The sequence below is a fragment of the Capricornis sumatraensis genome, chromosome 5 (genome assembly GCF_032405125.1).
Source record: "Capricornis sumatraensis isolate serow.1 chromosome 5, serow.2, whole genome shotgun sequence".
Lineage (NCBI taxonomy): Eukaryota > Metazoa > Chordata > Mammalia > Artiodactyla > Bovidae > Capricornis > Capricornis sumatraensis.
In genome coordinates, this window is record NC_091073.1 from 82,438,694 (window position 1) to 82,451,673 (window position 12,980).

The window sequence follows — 12,980 nt, forward strand, 5'->3', positions numbered from 1 at the left end:
CATTCAGAAAACGAAGATCATGGCATCCGATCCCATCACTTCATGGGAAATAGATGGGGAAACAGTGGAAACAGTGGCAGACTTTATTTTGGGGGGCTCCAAAATCACTGCAGATGGTGATTGCAGCCATGAAATTAAAAGACGCTTACTCCTTGGAAGAAAAGTTATGATCAACCTAGACAGCATATTGAAAAGCAGAGATGTTACTTTGCCGACTAAAGTCTGTCTAGTCAAGGCTATGGTTTTTCCTGTGGTCATGTATGGATATGAGAGTTGGACTGTGAAGAAAGCTCAGCGCCGAAGAATTGATGCTTTTGAACTGTGGTGTTGGAGAAGACTCTGGAGAGTCCCTTGGACTGCAAGGAGATCCAACCAAGTCCATTCTGAAGGAGATCCGCCCTGGGATTTCTTTGGAAGGAATGATGCTAAAGCTGAAGCTCCAGTACTTTGGCCACCTCATGCGAAGAGTTGACTCATTGGAAAAGACTCTGATGCTGGGAGGGATTGGGGGCAGGAGAAGGGGACGACAGAGGATGAGATGGCTGGATGGCATCACGGACTCAATGGACGTGAGTCTGAGTGAACTCTGGGAGTTGGTGATGGACAGGGAGGCCTGGCGTGCTGCGATTCATGGGGTTGCAAAGAGTCGGACACGACTGAGCGACTGAACTCAGCTCAACTGAACATATGGAAACAACCTAAGTGTCTGTCAACAGATGCACAGATAATGGAGATGTGGTATACACACATACATGCTCGTGCACACGCACAAACACACACACACACACACCCCATACACTGGAATACTACTCAGGCATAAAAAGAAAGAAATTCTGACATTTGCAACAACACGGATGGATATAGAGGTTATTATTCTTAGTGAGGTAAGTCAGAGAGGGAAAAAAATACTATTATATATGTTATGTATGTTATTACTTATATGTGGAATCTAAAAAATAAAACTAATTAATGAGTATAAGCATAAATAGACTCTCAGACACAGAAAACAAATATACTTTTGTTTGGTTGCCAGTGGTGATAAGGAAGAGGGGAGTGGCAAGATAGGGGAATGGGATTAAAAGAAATAATCTACTATGTATAAAATGAATAATCAACAAGGATATATTATGACACAGAGAAATATAACTGCTATTTTATGATAATGGTAGATGGAGTAAAATCTATAAAAATACTGAATCACTATGCTGTATACCTGAAACTAACATTATATTTTAATTATACTTCAATTAAAAATAAATAAAAGTATATTTTTATTAAAAATCATATAAAATCTGCCATCTTAATTATTTTTTAAATGCACAATTTAGAGGCATTAAGTGCATTCTCATCATTGTGCGGTCATCACCACTATTCATTTCCTAAAGTTTTTCACTTTCTAAAACTGAAACTATGGTCTCATTAAAAGAAATAACTCCTCATTCTCTTTCTCCTCTGCCTCGCCCCCAAGTTCCTGGTAACCTCTATTCTACTTTCTATCTCTATTAATGTGACTGTTTTAGATATCTCAGATAAAAACTGTATGCAATTAAGGTCAATGTAAGCTTTATTTTAAATGAAAGAATTAATATATGTTCCATTAACAGGAAAGTATTCAAATCTTATTTTGTCTATTTAATCTATTGAACTGATGGATATAAAACATTTTCCTACTTTCTGCATTTCTTCATTTCCTTTGCAGTTCTTTTATTTTTCTTTATATAATATGTATCTCGTTCTTTGGCTCATAATGTATACATGATTATTGTAATTTAACTGTGCCATTGATGAATATAAAATCTTTCTTTGACCTCATTTTAAGGATTTAGGTTTCAACTCTCCTTTGTATGATATTAATATACCAACACTGTTTTTGTCTGTTAGTTTTCATACTATATTAATATTTATTCTTTTACTATTAAACATTCTAAATGATCTCTTAGGTATGTCTTTTTTAAAGCTGTATTTGTTTGCTATCAAATCTGATAGTAGCTCCTTTTGGTAAGGAGATAACATTCCCTATGTGGAGTACCAAGTTTGTAAGGAGTAACAAGTTTATCCTATTTCCACTTGCTGCCACAACTGTTATGCTTGGCTTTACTGTTGTCATTTTATTTTTAATATTCTAATTTTCTTTGCTTCCTTGTGGATTCTTTTGTGTGTTTTTGATACAAACACTGTATTTTGTTTGATTTTATCTTTTGTAGGAATTCAAGAGGGAAAAATCTTGCTTTAAATGGTACAATGATTGCCTTTTAAGTTTGTCAAGCAACTATATTTAGCCTTTGTTTTTCAAATTATCCACTTGCCCTCCCCTTCCACCCACTAGGAACTTAGTGCCACTTTCCTTGCCCTGCTCACCTACCCACTTTTTGTTTCCTCATCTTTTTTTTTTTTCCAGTGATTTTCATTTATTTTATTTTCAGTAATAAAGTTTTTTCTATCTCATACATGATCGAACACATATTTTGCTTTAAAATTAACAGTCACTATTGAAGAAACAATGGTTTATTATTCTAATCAAGTGACCAAGCTGCTGAATCTTAAGGCCTCAAACAAGTGTTGCATCTTATTATTTTCATTGAACAATAAGACCTTGTATTTTGACTATTCCTGTATATATCAATGTTGTTTCTCCAGTGGTTTCCATTTGCCAGGTTTAACATGGTGGCTACTACTTTCAGGGGATTCTATCAGGTGAATCCTCATTTCCACTGCAATAGCTGTTGGCAATCTTTCATCGAAAGTCCATCCATTAGGACTTCTCTATCATGGCTGGCCAAGGAGTCCTGTTTTGGCAGCTAGGGCTCCATTCTGCTGAATATGATATTCCTGAAATCTCATAGATATTTGTTGAGTCATTTTTAAATACTTCTGTAAGCAATGTTCTGAACAGGTGGTCTCTTCAGGTTTTACTTCTTTTCTTGTAAAGTCTTTAACACAGTCCAAAAAGCAGGTTTCTATACATTTACTGTAGGTTCCAAGAAATTCCTTAAAATATTTTATCTGATTAGATTCTAGTATTTGTGCAGCCATATTTTTTTGGTACATTATTAGTCACATTTTTTGATGCATGAGTTTCCTTTCTGTTCTGGAAAAGTAGTCGTCCAATCTTTGCTTGAATGTCTCCAGTAAGGCTTGATTTCTTACTTAAGGATAGGCTCTTGCATCTGACACCATAAGAGCCTGGGGGGCTATGTTGCCAGTCAACTCTCTGTCTCCTCATCTTTTTAATTCTGGTCCAGGGATACTGATCCAAATTGTTCTTATACAAGTATTCCATTTTTATTATACATATTTTCCCATACTTTATTGAGCTTTTTCAATACAAAGCATTATAATTTTAAAGCAATTATTTACATTTATATTTGTGCATTTGATTGATTTAAATACCTATCACCAAAGTTTTTTAATGCTATGATTTTCCTATTATTGATTTTCTCTTCTGTATCATTTGTGAGCCATCTGGAAAACGGCTTTTGCTTTTTCCTTAGGGCAGGCAAAAGAGTAGGGTGAGCCCTGAAGTCTTGCACAGAAGGTTTTTTCCCTACTGTCTTCATACTTCAATAACAATTTTTTCTGGAAATAGGATTATTGAACTGCAGTCTTTCTCATCAATAACCTGTAGTCATTGTTCTGTGGATTTCTACACTTTGGTTTTATGGATGCAAAGTTTGAGGTTTGTCTGATTTTTAATTCTTTTGTAAATGACTTTCATATTATCATAGCTGTATATTGATAAGATTTTTAAAGTCTCGATTTAAAGACATTCCAGAGTAGCATTTATTTTAATTAATTTTACTGTAACTCAGTGAGTCCAATTAATCTTCCCATCTGAACAATCTGTTGTAGATCAAAGCTTTATTTTCAATATTTAATTAATAATTTAATATTTATAGTTAATATTTACTTATTGCTACTGTATCTGTTGGAGAAGGCAGTGGCACCCCATTCCAGTACTCTTGCCTGGGGAATCCCATGGACGGAGGAGCCTGGTAGGCTTCAGTTCATGGGGTCGCTATTATTTTAATTTCTTCTTCAAGAATATCTAGAAGCTTTTCATCCAACAGAGACTTAGTGAGGGCCAGCTAATGTGCCAGACACTATTCTAGGCCCTTAGAAGTTTCATCAATGAGCAACACAAAGACCCCTGCTCTCAAAGAGCTTAAAATTCTGCCAGGAGAAATGGACAAAACAGTACATAGAACAAACATGTAAACTATACAGTGGAACACACAGGCAAGGGAAATTAAGGGAGTCTGTGATACTTAATTGGTTCTTGCTGAGACAGTGAGATACATTTTTTTCTTTTTCTGGTTTTCATATTTTTTTTTCACTTTATCCTTCACTGGTTGCAAAAGGGTACCTTCTCTGTGCTTTGGGGGCTGCTTCCATGTTCATATTCTATACCCAGGATTTGATTTTACACAGTGTCATTTCCTTTCTCTTTTATCCTTATGCTGTTACATTTTGTTGTTTCATGAAACCTTAAACCGTTTATCTAGCCCACATCCTTTTCCAGTTTTTAACTGTAGCAAGAACACTTAACATGACTTTTCCTTTCTAGCGAATGTAAAGTGCAAAAAAATAAAAGAAAAAAATTTAAAGTGCATAAACTACAGTACTGTTAACTATAGGCACAATATTGGATAGCTCATCTCTAGAACTTACCTTGCATAACTAAAACTCTATTCCTGTTGAACAGAAACTCCCTACTTCCTCCTGCCCCCATCCCTCGGCAACCACCATTTTACTGTTTCTATGAGTTTGACTGTTTTAGATCTCTCATATAAATGGAATAATGCAGTCTTTGTCCTGTGACTAGCTAATTTCATTTAACACAATGTCTTCCAGCTTCATCCATGTTGCAGTATGTCAGAATACTCTTCTTTTTAAAGGGTAAATAATACTCCCTTGTATATGTATATACCACATTTTCTTTATTCACTCATCCATGAAGAGACATTTAGGCTGCTTCCATATCTTTGCTATTTGATTAATGCTGCAAAACCTACAGTAGTGCAGATACTTCTGAGATTTTGAGTTCAGCTCTTTTGAATCAATACCCGGAGTGGGACTGCTAGATCCCGCGCTGGTTCTGTTTTCTTGTGTCTGCTCTCCTCTGGCTTGTTTGCTATGTGTGGGTTCTTCTTGCTCCATATAAGTCATGTGTTCTTGTGCCATTGTGTAGATGATAAACAGATATCTTTAAAATATTTATTTCTATTTTCTGAAGAAAATTATACTAAAAGATATGCTTTTTCTCAAGATAAAGATTCTGTTTCCTTCACGAAGCAGGTCTTCAGAGGCCTCTTATTACTTTGTTGTTATGTGCATATTCCTTAGTAGAGGCCACCTCCATCTCACACCTGTCCTACTGCCTGAGCCCCGCCTCCTCCTGGATGATGACCATCGTCCACAGCTCAACCCTGGAGCCTACTTGAGCTTCACATGCAATCTCTATTGATGTTGGGCACAGGCTGTGTCCACCTTCTCCAGGTTTTCAAGATGACAGGTGAGTCAGATGCCATTTGGTCTTCCTTGCGGGGATGATGTACATTCAAAGGCACCAAACAGCACAGACCAGCCCTCCTCTTCCTACATGGTGCACCCTGAAAGTGAAGGCTGTTGACTCTGAACGTGTTGCCAAAGTGAGAAGCATGTTGGCTGAGTGAGAAACCACAAGATGGTCTAGTGTTCTGGAACTCGCTCTGTTTCTTTTGTATAGAAAGCATGTTTCCCACACCATGTTTCACTGTCATTCTCCCAGGGGAGGCCACATCTGGTAAATAAGAGTAGATTCTGTCTATAGTGGTTTTTCTACTACACAAGCCACCCCCTGACAGGTTCATCCCTGACTGCAGAGCTGGTCAAAGAGATTCATTGTACTGACGGACTTGTATCAGTTAGAGGGCACAATCTTTCCTCCCATATTTCAGAGGGCTCAGGTACGGGGACACGACAAAGTGTGGGAGAGGGGTTTCTGGTTCCCAGGGCACTGTGAAGCCCCATCAGCCGACTTTGGGGAACTGTGGTTTTGCATGGCCATAAGCACAGACGAAGAGGGTGGAATGATGCAGTTTCCTGTTGAGACACGTGTTTGCTGGGAAGACTTCTGATTCTTTTGACACTAGGAGAGGGAAGGAGTCTCTCTACTAAAGTTTATAAAAGATTACACAGTTTATAAAAGATTCCTCGGTAGCCTGTCTGACCTGTCCTATAAATACATGAAAGTGATTGATGGTGATTAAGAAACAGCATTCTTGCTTTAGCTGACTCCGCTAGGCTTCTACAGCATCCCTGGGAAAGACTAGTTTTGGTTAATGCCACACAAAAGCAAAATGCAAGCCAGTAACACTTCATTGGCCCAATTCACCCTGCTTTAATGAGACCTGAAGGCTTATTAGGGAAATCACAATGAATAATTTAATAATGTCACTCCCATTTAACTAATAATTTAATCCTCTGAGAGGGAACTAAGGAGGCAAAACAATAGAAAGGTCATTGAATAGAATCTGGTTTCATATTCCAAATCTAAATTAAGAAATATGGAGCCTGTAGTTCTCAACTGGGTGTGATACTGTCCCCCAACCCTCCTCCCCACCCAGGGGACACATAGCAACGTCACCACTTGGTGGAGGTGCTATTAGCATCAGTGGGCAGAAGTCAGGGATGTTTGGAAACATTCTAAACATCAAAAGACAGAAATCCCAATGCCGATAATTACCCTCCCTTCTGCCTGGTGGCCAATAGCGCGTCTCAGGAACAGGCTTTGATCTCCTTATCAACCTCCCTCCTCACCTGCTCACCGGTCTTCACCTTCTGATGTAAGGCCCCAGCAGCAGTCAGGCTCACCTTTCCCTGCTGGTCCGTTTTGATCTCCCAGCCCCGGGGCAATTCCAGCCGCGTGTCGGCAAACATGTTGATGAAATTCACCAAGTCTCGGTTGTGCTGGTAGCGTTCGAAGTTACGCGCATCGCGCCGGACTTTGAGGATCATGTGCTTCAAGCAGGTGCTACTGGTGAAGACTCGGTAGGCACTCTGAGATGGGGTCCAGGGAGATGGGGAAGGCAGTGGGGATTAGGAGAAACACAGACCAAGCATACTTTGAGCACCTTAATGGGATGCGATGTGGTTGCTACACAGGGATTTATTGTGAGCCTTGAGGAGGAGGCCTTGGAAGCAGAGATTTTGCTCCAGAAGTAACCTGCCCACTGCGAACACACATGGACCTCTTTGCAATCTGACTCTACCACTGCCCCAGCAACCTTGGACACTGTCCAACTCCCCTGCATCTCAAGTTCCCCTCCCCTCCACCCTCCCCAACCCACTCTGCCCCAGCCTGGTTCTGCTCCCCTGAATCTCCTTCTGACTCTCTGAGCATCTCCTCCCTTTCCTCCCTTTGCTCCCTGGTTCCTCCTCTGACAGCACAGGTTCATCCTTGGTCTTCTTCCAAGTGTTGAAAGTTGCTCAGTTGTGTCCACCTCTTTATAACCTCGTGGACTATACAGTCCATGGAATTCTCCAGGCCAGAATACTGAAGTGGGCAGCCTTTCCCTTCTCCAGGGGATTGCTCCTCTATTCATCTATATAACAGGGAGTATTAGTTAAAGTTCCCTGTGAATTTTAGGGCTGACCTTCAACGGTCTGCCACTCCTTTTTATGTACAAACGTGACTGTTTGTAGGGGTTGGAAGATGAGAAGAGATGAAGAAAGCTTCAGGAGTTTCTAGTTGTGCCACATAACCATTTTATGCCACCTGGGGCTGGTGGTTGTGTGTGGTTCAAGGAAAGACTGTTGGTAGCCAGAGCAGGCTGGGGAACAGCTCAGAGAGCACCACTGTGTAGCATTTTTGTCCTGCTTCGTGACTCACCCCTGTCTCACTGGGCAGCAGCTCTTGATCTAATCACTAGATGTCCAAGAGGTTTCCTAAATATAACCTGCTCAAAACTAGACCCTCCTCCCCTGCCACAGCTCCCATCACCTAATCAAACTGCTGTCGAATGGGGACACTTAACTCAGGGGCACAAAGCAGAAAGGACTCAGACTTTCTTGGGTCCTCACCCTCCATCCCCCTCAATCATGGCGGTCCCAAGCATGATTGATTCCCTGAAGAAATATCTCCTAAGCTGAGTTGTTCTTTCCCTGCTCCCAGACCCTTTCTTAGGGAAGCCCTTGATTATTGCTCACTTAAGCACTGGAACCAGGCTCTGGTCTTAACCTCTCAGTCCCTCTCCCACAATGCTACCTGAGAAAATCACCTCTCAGACTGTGTAATGATGATAATGTCTGAGACTGCAGCTGGGTCTGGTTGCCTGCTGAGGTAGATCCAGGCTCCTTTCCATGATGTACCAGGTAATTTGCTGCTGTTCTCCACCCTCTCTTCCCACCTCTGCCTGTCACCACGCTCCAGCTCCACTGGACCCAGTCCCAGGCTGAGTCCTTTCTCCCACTGCCTGGAGCCTCTGCCCTGTCAACTTTCAACGTTCAGGACTCAGTCTCCTCAGGACTGCTCCCTGAGTGTCCAGAGCATCACGTGTGTTCCAGGGCACACTGTTCCTCCCAGAGGACAGCTATGTCCTATCACGTTAGACTCATCTTTGCACGTCTGCTGCCCAACAAAATGGGGGAGCTTCTGCTGATCAGGTGTCACCCTAATCTGTCTTTACATCTAGCACCTAGATCTGTGCCTGAACCGCAGGAAACACATGTCAAATGAATATCAGGATATCAGGGGGACTTCCCAGGTGGACTTCCCTGGTGGCTCAGATGGTAAAAGCGTCTGCCTATTGCCAGGAAAATCCCATGGACAGAGGAGCCTGGTGGACTACAGTCCACAGGGTAGCAAAGAGTCGGACATGACTGAGCGACTTCACTACTACTACTACTACAGTGTGGGAGACCCAGGTTCAATCCCTGGGTCGAGAAGATCCCCTGGAGAAGGAAATGGCAACCTACTCCAGTACTCTGGCCTGGAAAATCCCATGGACAGAGGAGCCTGGTAGGCTACAGTCCATGGGGTCGCAAAGAGTTGGATACGACTGAGTGACCTCACTTCACTCCCAGGTGGCACTAGTGGTAAAGAACTGGTCTGCCAACACAGGAGACTTAAGACTTGGGTTCGATCCCTGAGTTAGGAAGATCTCCTGGAGGAGGGCATGGCAACCTACTCCAGTATTCTTGCTTAGAAATCCCATGGACAGAGGAGCCTGGCAGGCTACAGTCCACTGGGTTGCAAAGAGTCAGACACGACTGAGCGACCGAGCATGCATGCATGCTGATATCATGTCATTGCTTTCTTGACAATACCAAAAAAAAAAAAAAAAAAACAAAAAAAGAGAGAGAGAGAGAGAGAAAGCTAAATATATAAAAATCACATTAAATTAACCATAAGCAGGGAGTCAGACACAACTGAAGTGACTTAGCAGCAGCAGCAACAGCAGGTTATTTGATAAACTAATTATATGAAAAGGAAACCTATTTATCTATTTTAAACTTTCTTTAATGAAAGTGATTTTATAAAATGATTCAGGTTGAAGGGAATCTGTCAATTCCCTAATTTTGTCCCTTAAAAATTTTAACTATAATAAAAATGCACCTTTGTTTCCAAATACTTTCACTGACATTAACCCATTTGAATCTAACAAAAACCCAAAGAAGATATAGCATTTCTAAATCTAGCTTTTCTCCTTTTGGGGGAGACTCACAGAGAACAAAAAGGAACCATCTTTTTTCTCTTCCTGTTCCCTGCTCCCACCCCTCACCCCACCCACCCCACCCCCTTGCCTGAGTGAGAATGCTATCCTCTTTAATCTGTCCAATGACTTTGCAATGTTGCGTTTCGGGTCTTGCCAGAAGCCAGGCCAGGGTGCCTCTGTGTGTGGGAACACTCACATAATTGGCGTGCAGTACAGTGAAGAACTCAGGGTTGGTGATGAATTTGACCGCTGGAGACTGTAGCAGCAAGGTGATTTTTTGTGAATTCACTGGAGAAAGTGACCCATCTCTTCTCAGATCTGGAAGAAGTAAAACAAAGCAACTGAATGCATTGGAAAAAGATCGTTTCAGTTAGAAGACTTCTCTTTTGTGGCACTGGTATCCTACAAGCCTTCACCAGCACTGCTGGGGAGGACTGTTGTTTCAAATGGTGATCCAGCCAGTGTCACAGTGACGGCCAGGTGTCCCATCACTGTGTCTCAGTTGAGACTCAGTATTTCCCAGGGTACTCCAGTGTAACTTCAGCTGGATCAAGTCCTCGAATAACTCATCCCTTTTATCCCAGTGAATTTTTCTCATTTTCCTTACAAGTTGCTCTCCATAGCTATGTCAGTTTGTTTGCAGAAAGGATCACAATCCTTCCTCTCCCTCCATCCCCATCACTCTGGGACTTTGCAGCCTCTCCCCACATTAAATCAAGCTGGCCTTGAGTTTTGCTTTAACCAACAAAATTTGCCAGAGGTTCTGAGCCAGGGTTTTGAGAGGCCTGTAGGTCCCTACTTACTTTCTCTCCCTCATCATGGGAACAGCCTGTACAAGATGAAAAGCCATGGGGAGCAGGGACAAGCCACCCTGGCTGAGGCCACTTCAGGCCAGCCAGCCTGCAGCCTATTCCACAGCTGACTAAGGAGGCACATGTGAGCCCAGTGCCCTGAGGAATTACCTGGCAGAGCTCAGCTCAAACTGCCCACCTGCAGAACTGGGGTGGGGGGAGGTTAACGCATGGCTGTGAGCTTCAGATACTAAGCTTTGGGATAATTTGTTATACAGCAAATGCCAACAGATCCAATACCAAACTCCAAAAGGAATTTTCTCTTCCTTTTCCCTCATATTTCCAATTATTCCACCACCTTACCAAATCTCTCTTAGCAGTCAAAGGAATTAATAATAGAAAAACCTTAACTAGTCAGTTTAGTTAATGTATCTGATAAAATGATTAGAATGGAGGCAATTAAAATTGTTGGTGGAACTATGTATGTGTATTTAAAAGAGGGCATGAAAGTATCCATTCTTCTGCTTTTCAGAGAGAGGGGAGACCTACAGGATGCGAAACACGTGGCTATTTGCTCAGACTGTTCTATACCTGTCATCTGCCATCATTTACCCAATTTAAGAAATTTGGATTATCAGGATGTCGCTGTGATAATCTTATGCTATTACAGGTATAAAAAATAGAAACCAATATTTTCATTGAAGACAACTTTATGGTGATCAAAGGGGCAAGGAGCAGAGGAGGGCTAAATTAGGAGTTTTGGGTTAATCACTATATAGATGCTTCCCTGGTGGCTCAGACAGTAAAGAATCCGCCTGCAATGTGGGAGACCTGGGTTCGATCCCTGGGTTGGGAAGATCTCCTGGAGATGGGCATGGCAACCCACTCCAATATTCTTGCCTGGAGAATTCCATGGACAGAAGAGCCTGGCCAGCTACAGTCCACAGGGTCACAAAGAGTTGGACACAACTGAGCGACTAAACACATATATAATATAATAAAATATAACATAATATATAACAGGGATCTACTGTATAGTAGAGGGAATTATATTCAATATCTTACAACAGTCAATAATGAAAAAGAATATATATGTGTAAAACTGAATCACTTTGCTGTACACCTGAAACTAACACAATATTGTAAGTCAAAGGCAATGGCACCCCACTCCAGTACTCTTGCCTGGAAAATCCCATGGACAGAGGAGCCTGGTAGGCTGCAGTCCATGGGGTCGCTGAGGGTAGGACACGACTGAGCAACTTCACTTTCACTTTTCACTTTCATGCACTGGAGAAGGAAATGGCAACCCACTCCAGTACTCTTGCCTGGAAAATCCCATGGACAGAGGAGCCTGGTAGGCTGCAGTCCATGGGGTCGCTGAGGGTAGGACACGACTGAGCAACTTCACTTTCATTTTTCACTTTCATGCACTGGAGAAGGAAATGGCAACCCACTCCAGTACTCTTGCCTGGAGAATCCCAGGGACTGGGGAGCCTGGTGGGCTGCCGTCTATGGGGTCACACAGAGTCGGACACGACTGAAGCGACTTAGCAGCAGCAGCATACTTCAGTTAAAAACAAACAGAAAAGAAGGCAATCTCAGGCTTTTCGAGTATTTACATCTGAGTTCCACTCAGGCACATTCAAAGAAATGAACACCAGGCCCCCTAGTGGGTGCTGATGGTATTTGGTAAAAAATTTTCCTGAGTGGTGGTGTATTTAAAATCATAAGACCAGTGGAAAACCTCTTTACTGCCAGGTTCCTCTCTCAGCGGGGGACTGTATTGATATTTTATTCTAAATACAAACAAGTCTTATTCCTATTGTTGTCATGTGGCTCCTTGGAAGGAGACCTTGAATTCTTATTGCATCTTTTACTTACAAGTGGAAAACATCCTTAGGACACCAATAAATAAATTTACACAAAAAGAAATGATTAAGACACTGAAAAAAAATCACCTTGATGCACAAGTACAAGTTCTCTTCACTGTGAGTCCACTTTTCCTTTACATTGCTGGTGAGACACTTCTGTCTGTTTTTACCCTGCTGGCGCCAAGCATCTTTCTCCTCCTGGATTTTGCCCACCTCCCTGCTTTCCCTTATCCACCTTCCATCCCATCAGTATCCACTGGCCATACCTAAGCTTGAAGATTCAGCCTCTGAGTCACTCCCACCTCCTCCACCGCCTCCTGCTGGAACTGGATCACAAATTTGGCTACCAGAATCTTCTTCAGGCCTCTCTGTGGCAATGGTTCGCTGAATATTTTGATACCTTTGTATCAGAAAGTGAAAAGACAGGAGTTAACTTTGGTTTGTTGGCTTGTTGAGGGGCTGATGCTCTGAGTCAGGTAAGTGGGAAAATTTGTAAAGAATTGTCTTGGATGTCAAGAAACGTCAGGAGAGAAGTGCTCAAAATTTTCCCAAGATACTTAATTTGCAAGACAAGTATCTCTAGGTGATTTGACTTCATTTTGTTTTGTAAACTATGATGAGTT

At 41.9% G+C, this 12,980-nt stretch overlaps 1 protein-coding gene and 1 pseudogene across 1 annotated transcript in view; both read right to left on the reverse strand.

Moving 5' to 3' along the window:
• Positions 1-12,980, reverse strand: part of HECW1 (HECT, C2 and WW domain containing E3 ubiquitin protein ligase 1) — a 257,418-nt gene that overhangs the window by 91,507 nt on the left and 152,931 nt on the right. Inside the window, exons 11-13 of the mRNA XM_068972905.1 lie at positions 12,624-12,757; positions 9,892-10,013; positions 6,853-7,038 (exon numbers count right to left, since the gene is read on the reverse strand). Of these exons, the coding sequence (XP_068829006.1) occupies positions 6,853-7,038; positions 9,892-10,013; positions 12,624-12,757 (442 nt within the window). The remainder of the gene's footprint in view (positions 1-6,852; positions 7,039-9,891; positions 10,014-12,623; positions 12,758-12,980) is intronic.
• On the reverse strand, positions 2,767-3,033 carry LOC138080373 (mitochondrial import inner membrane translocase subunit Tim9 pseudogene; annotated as a pseudogene).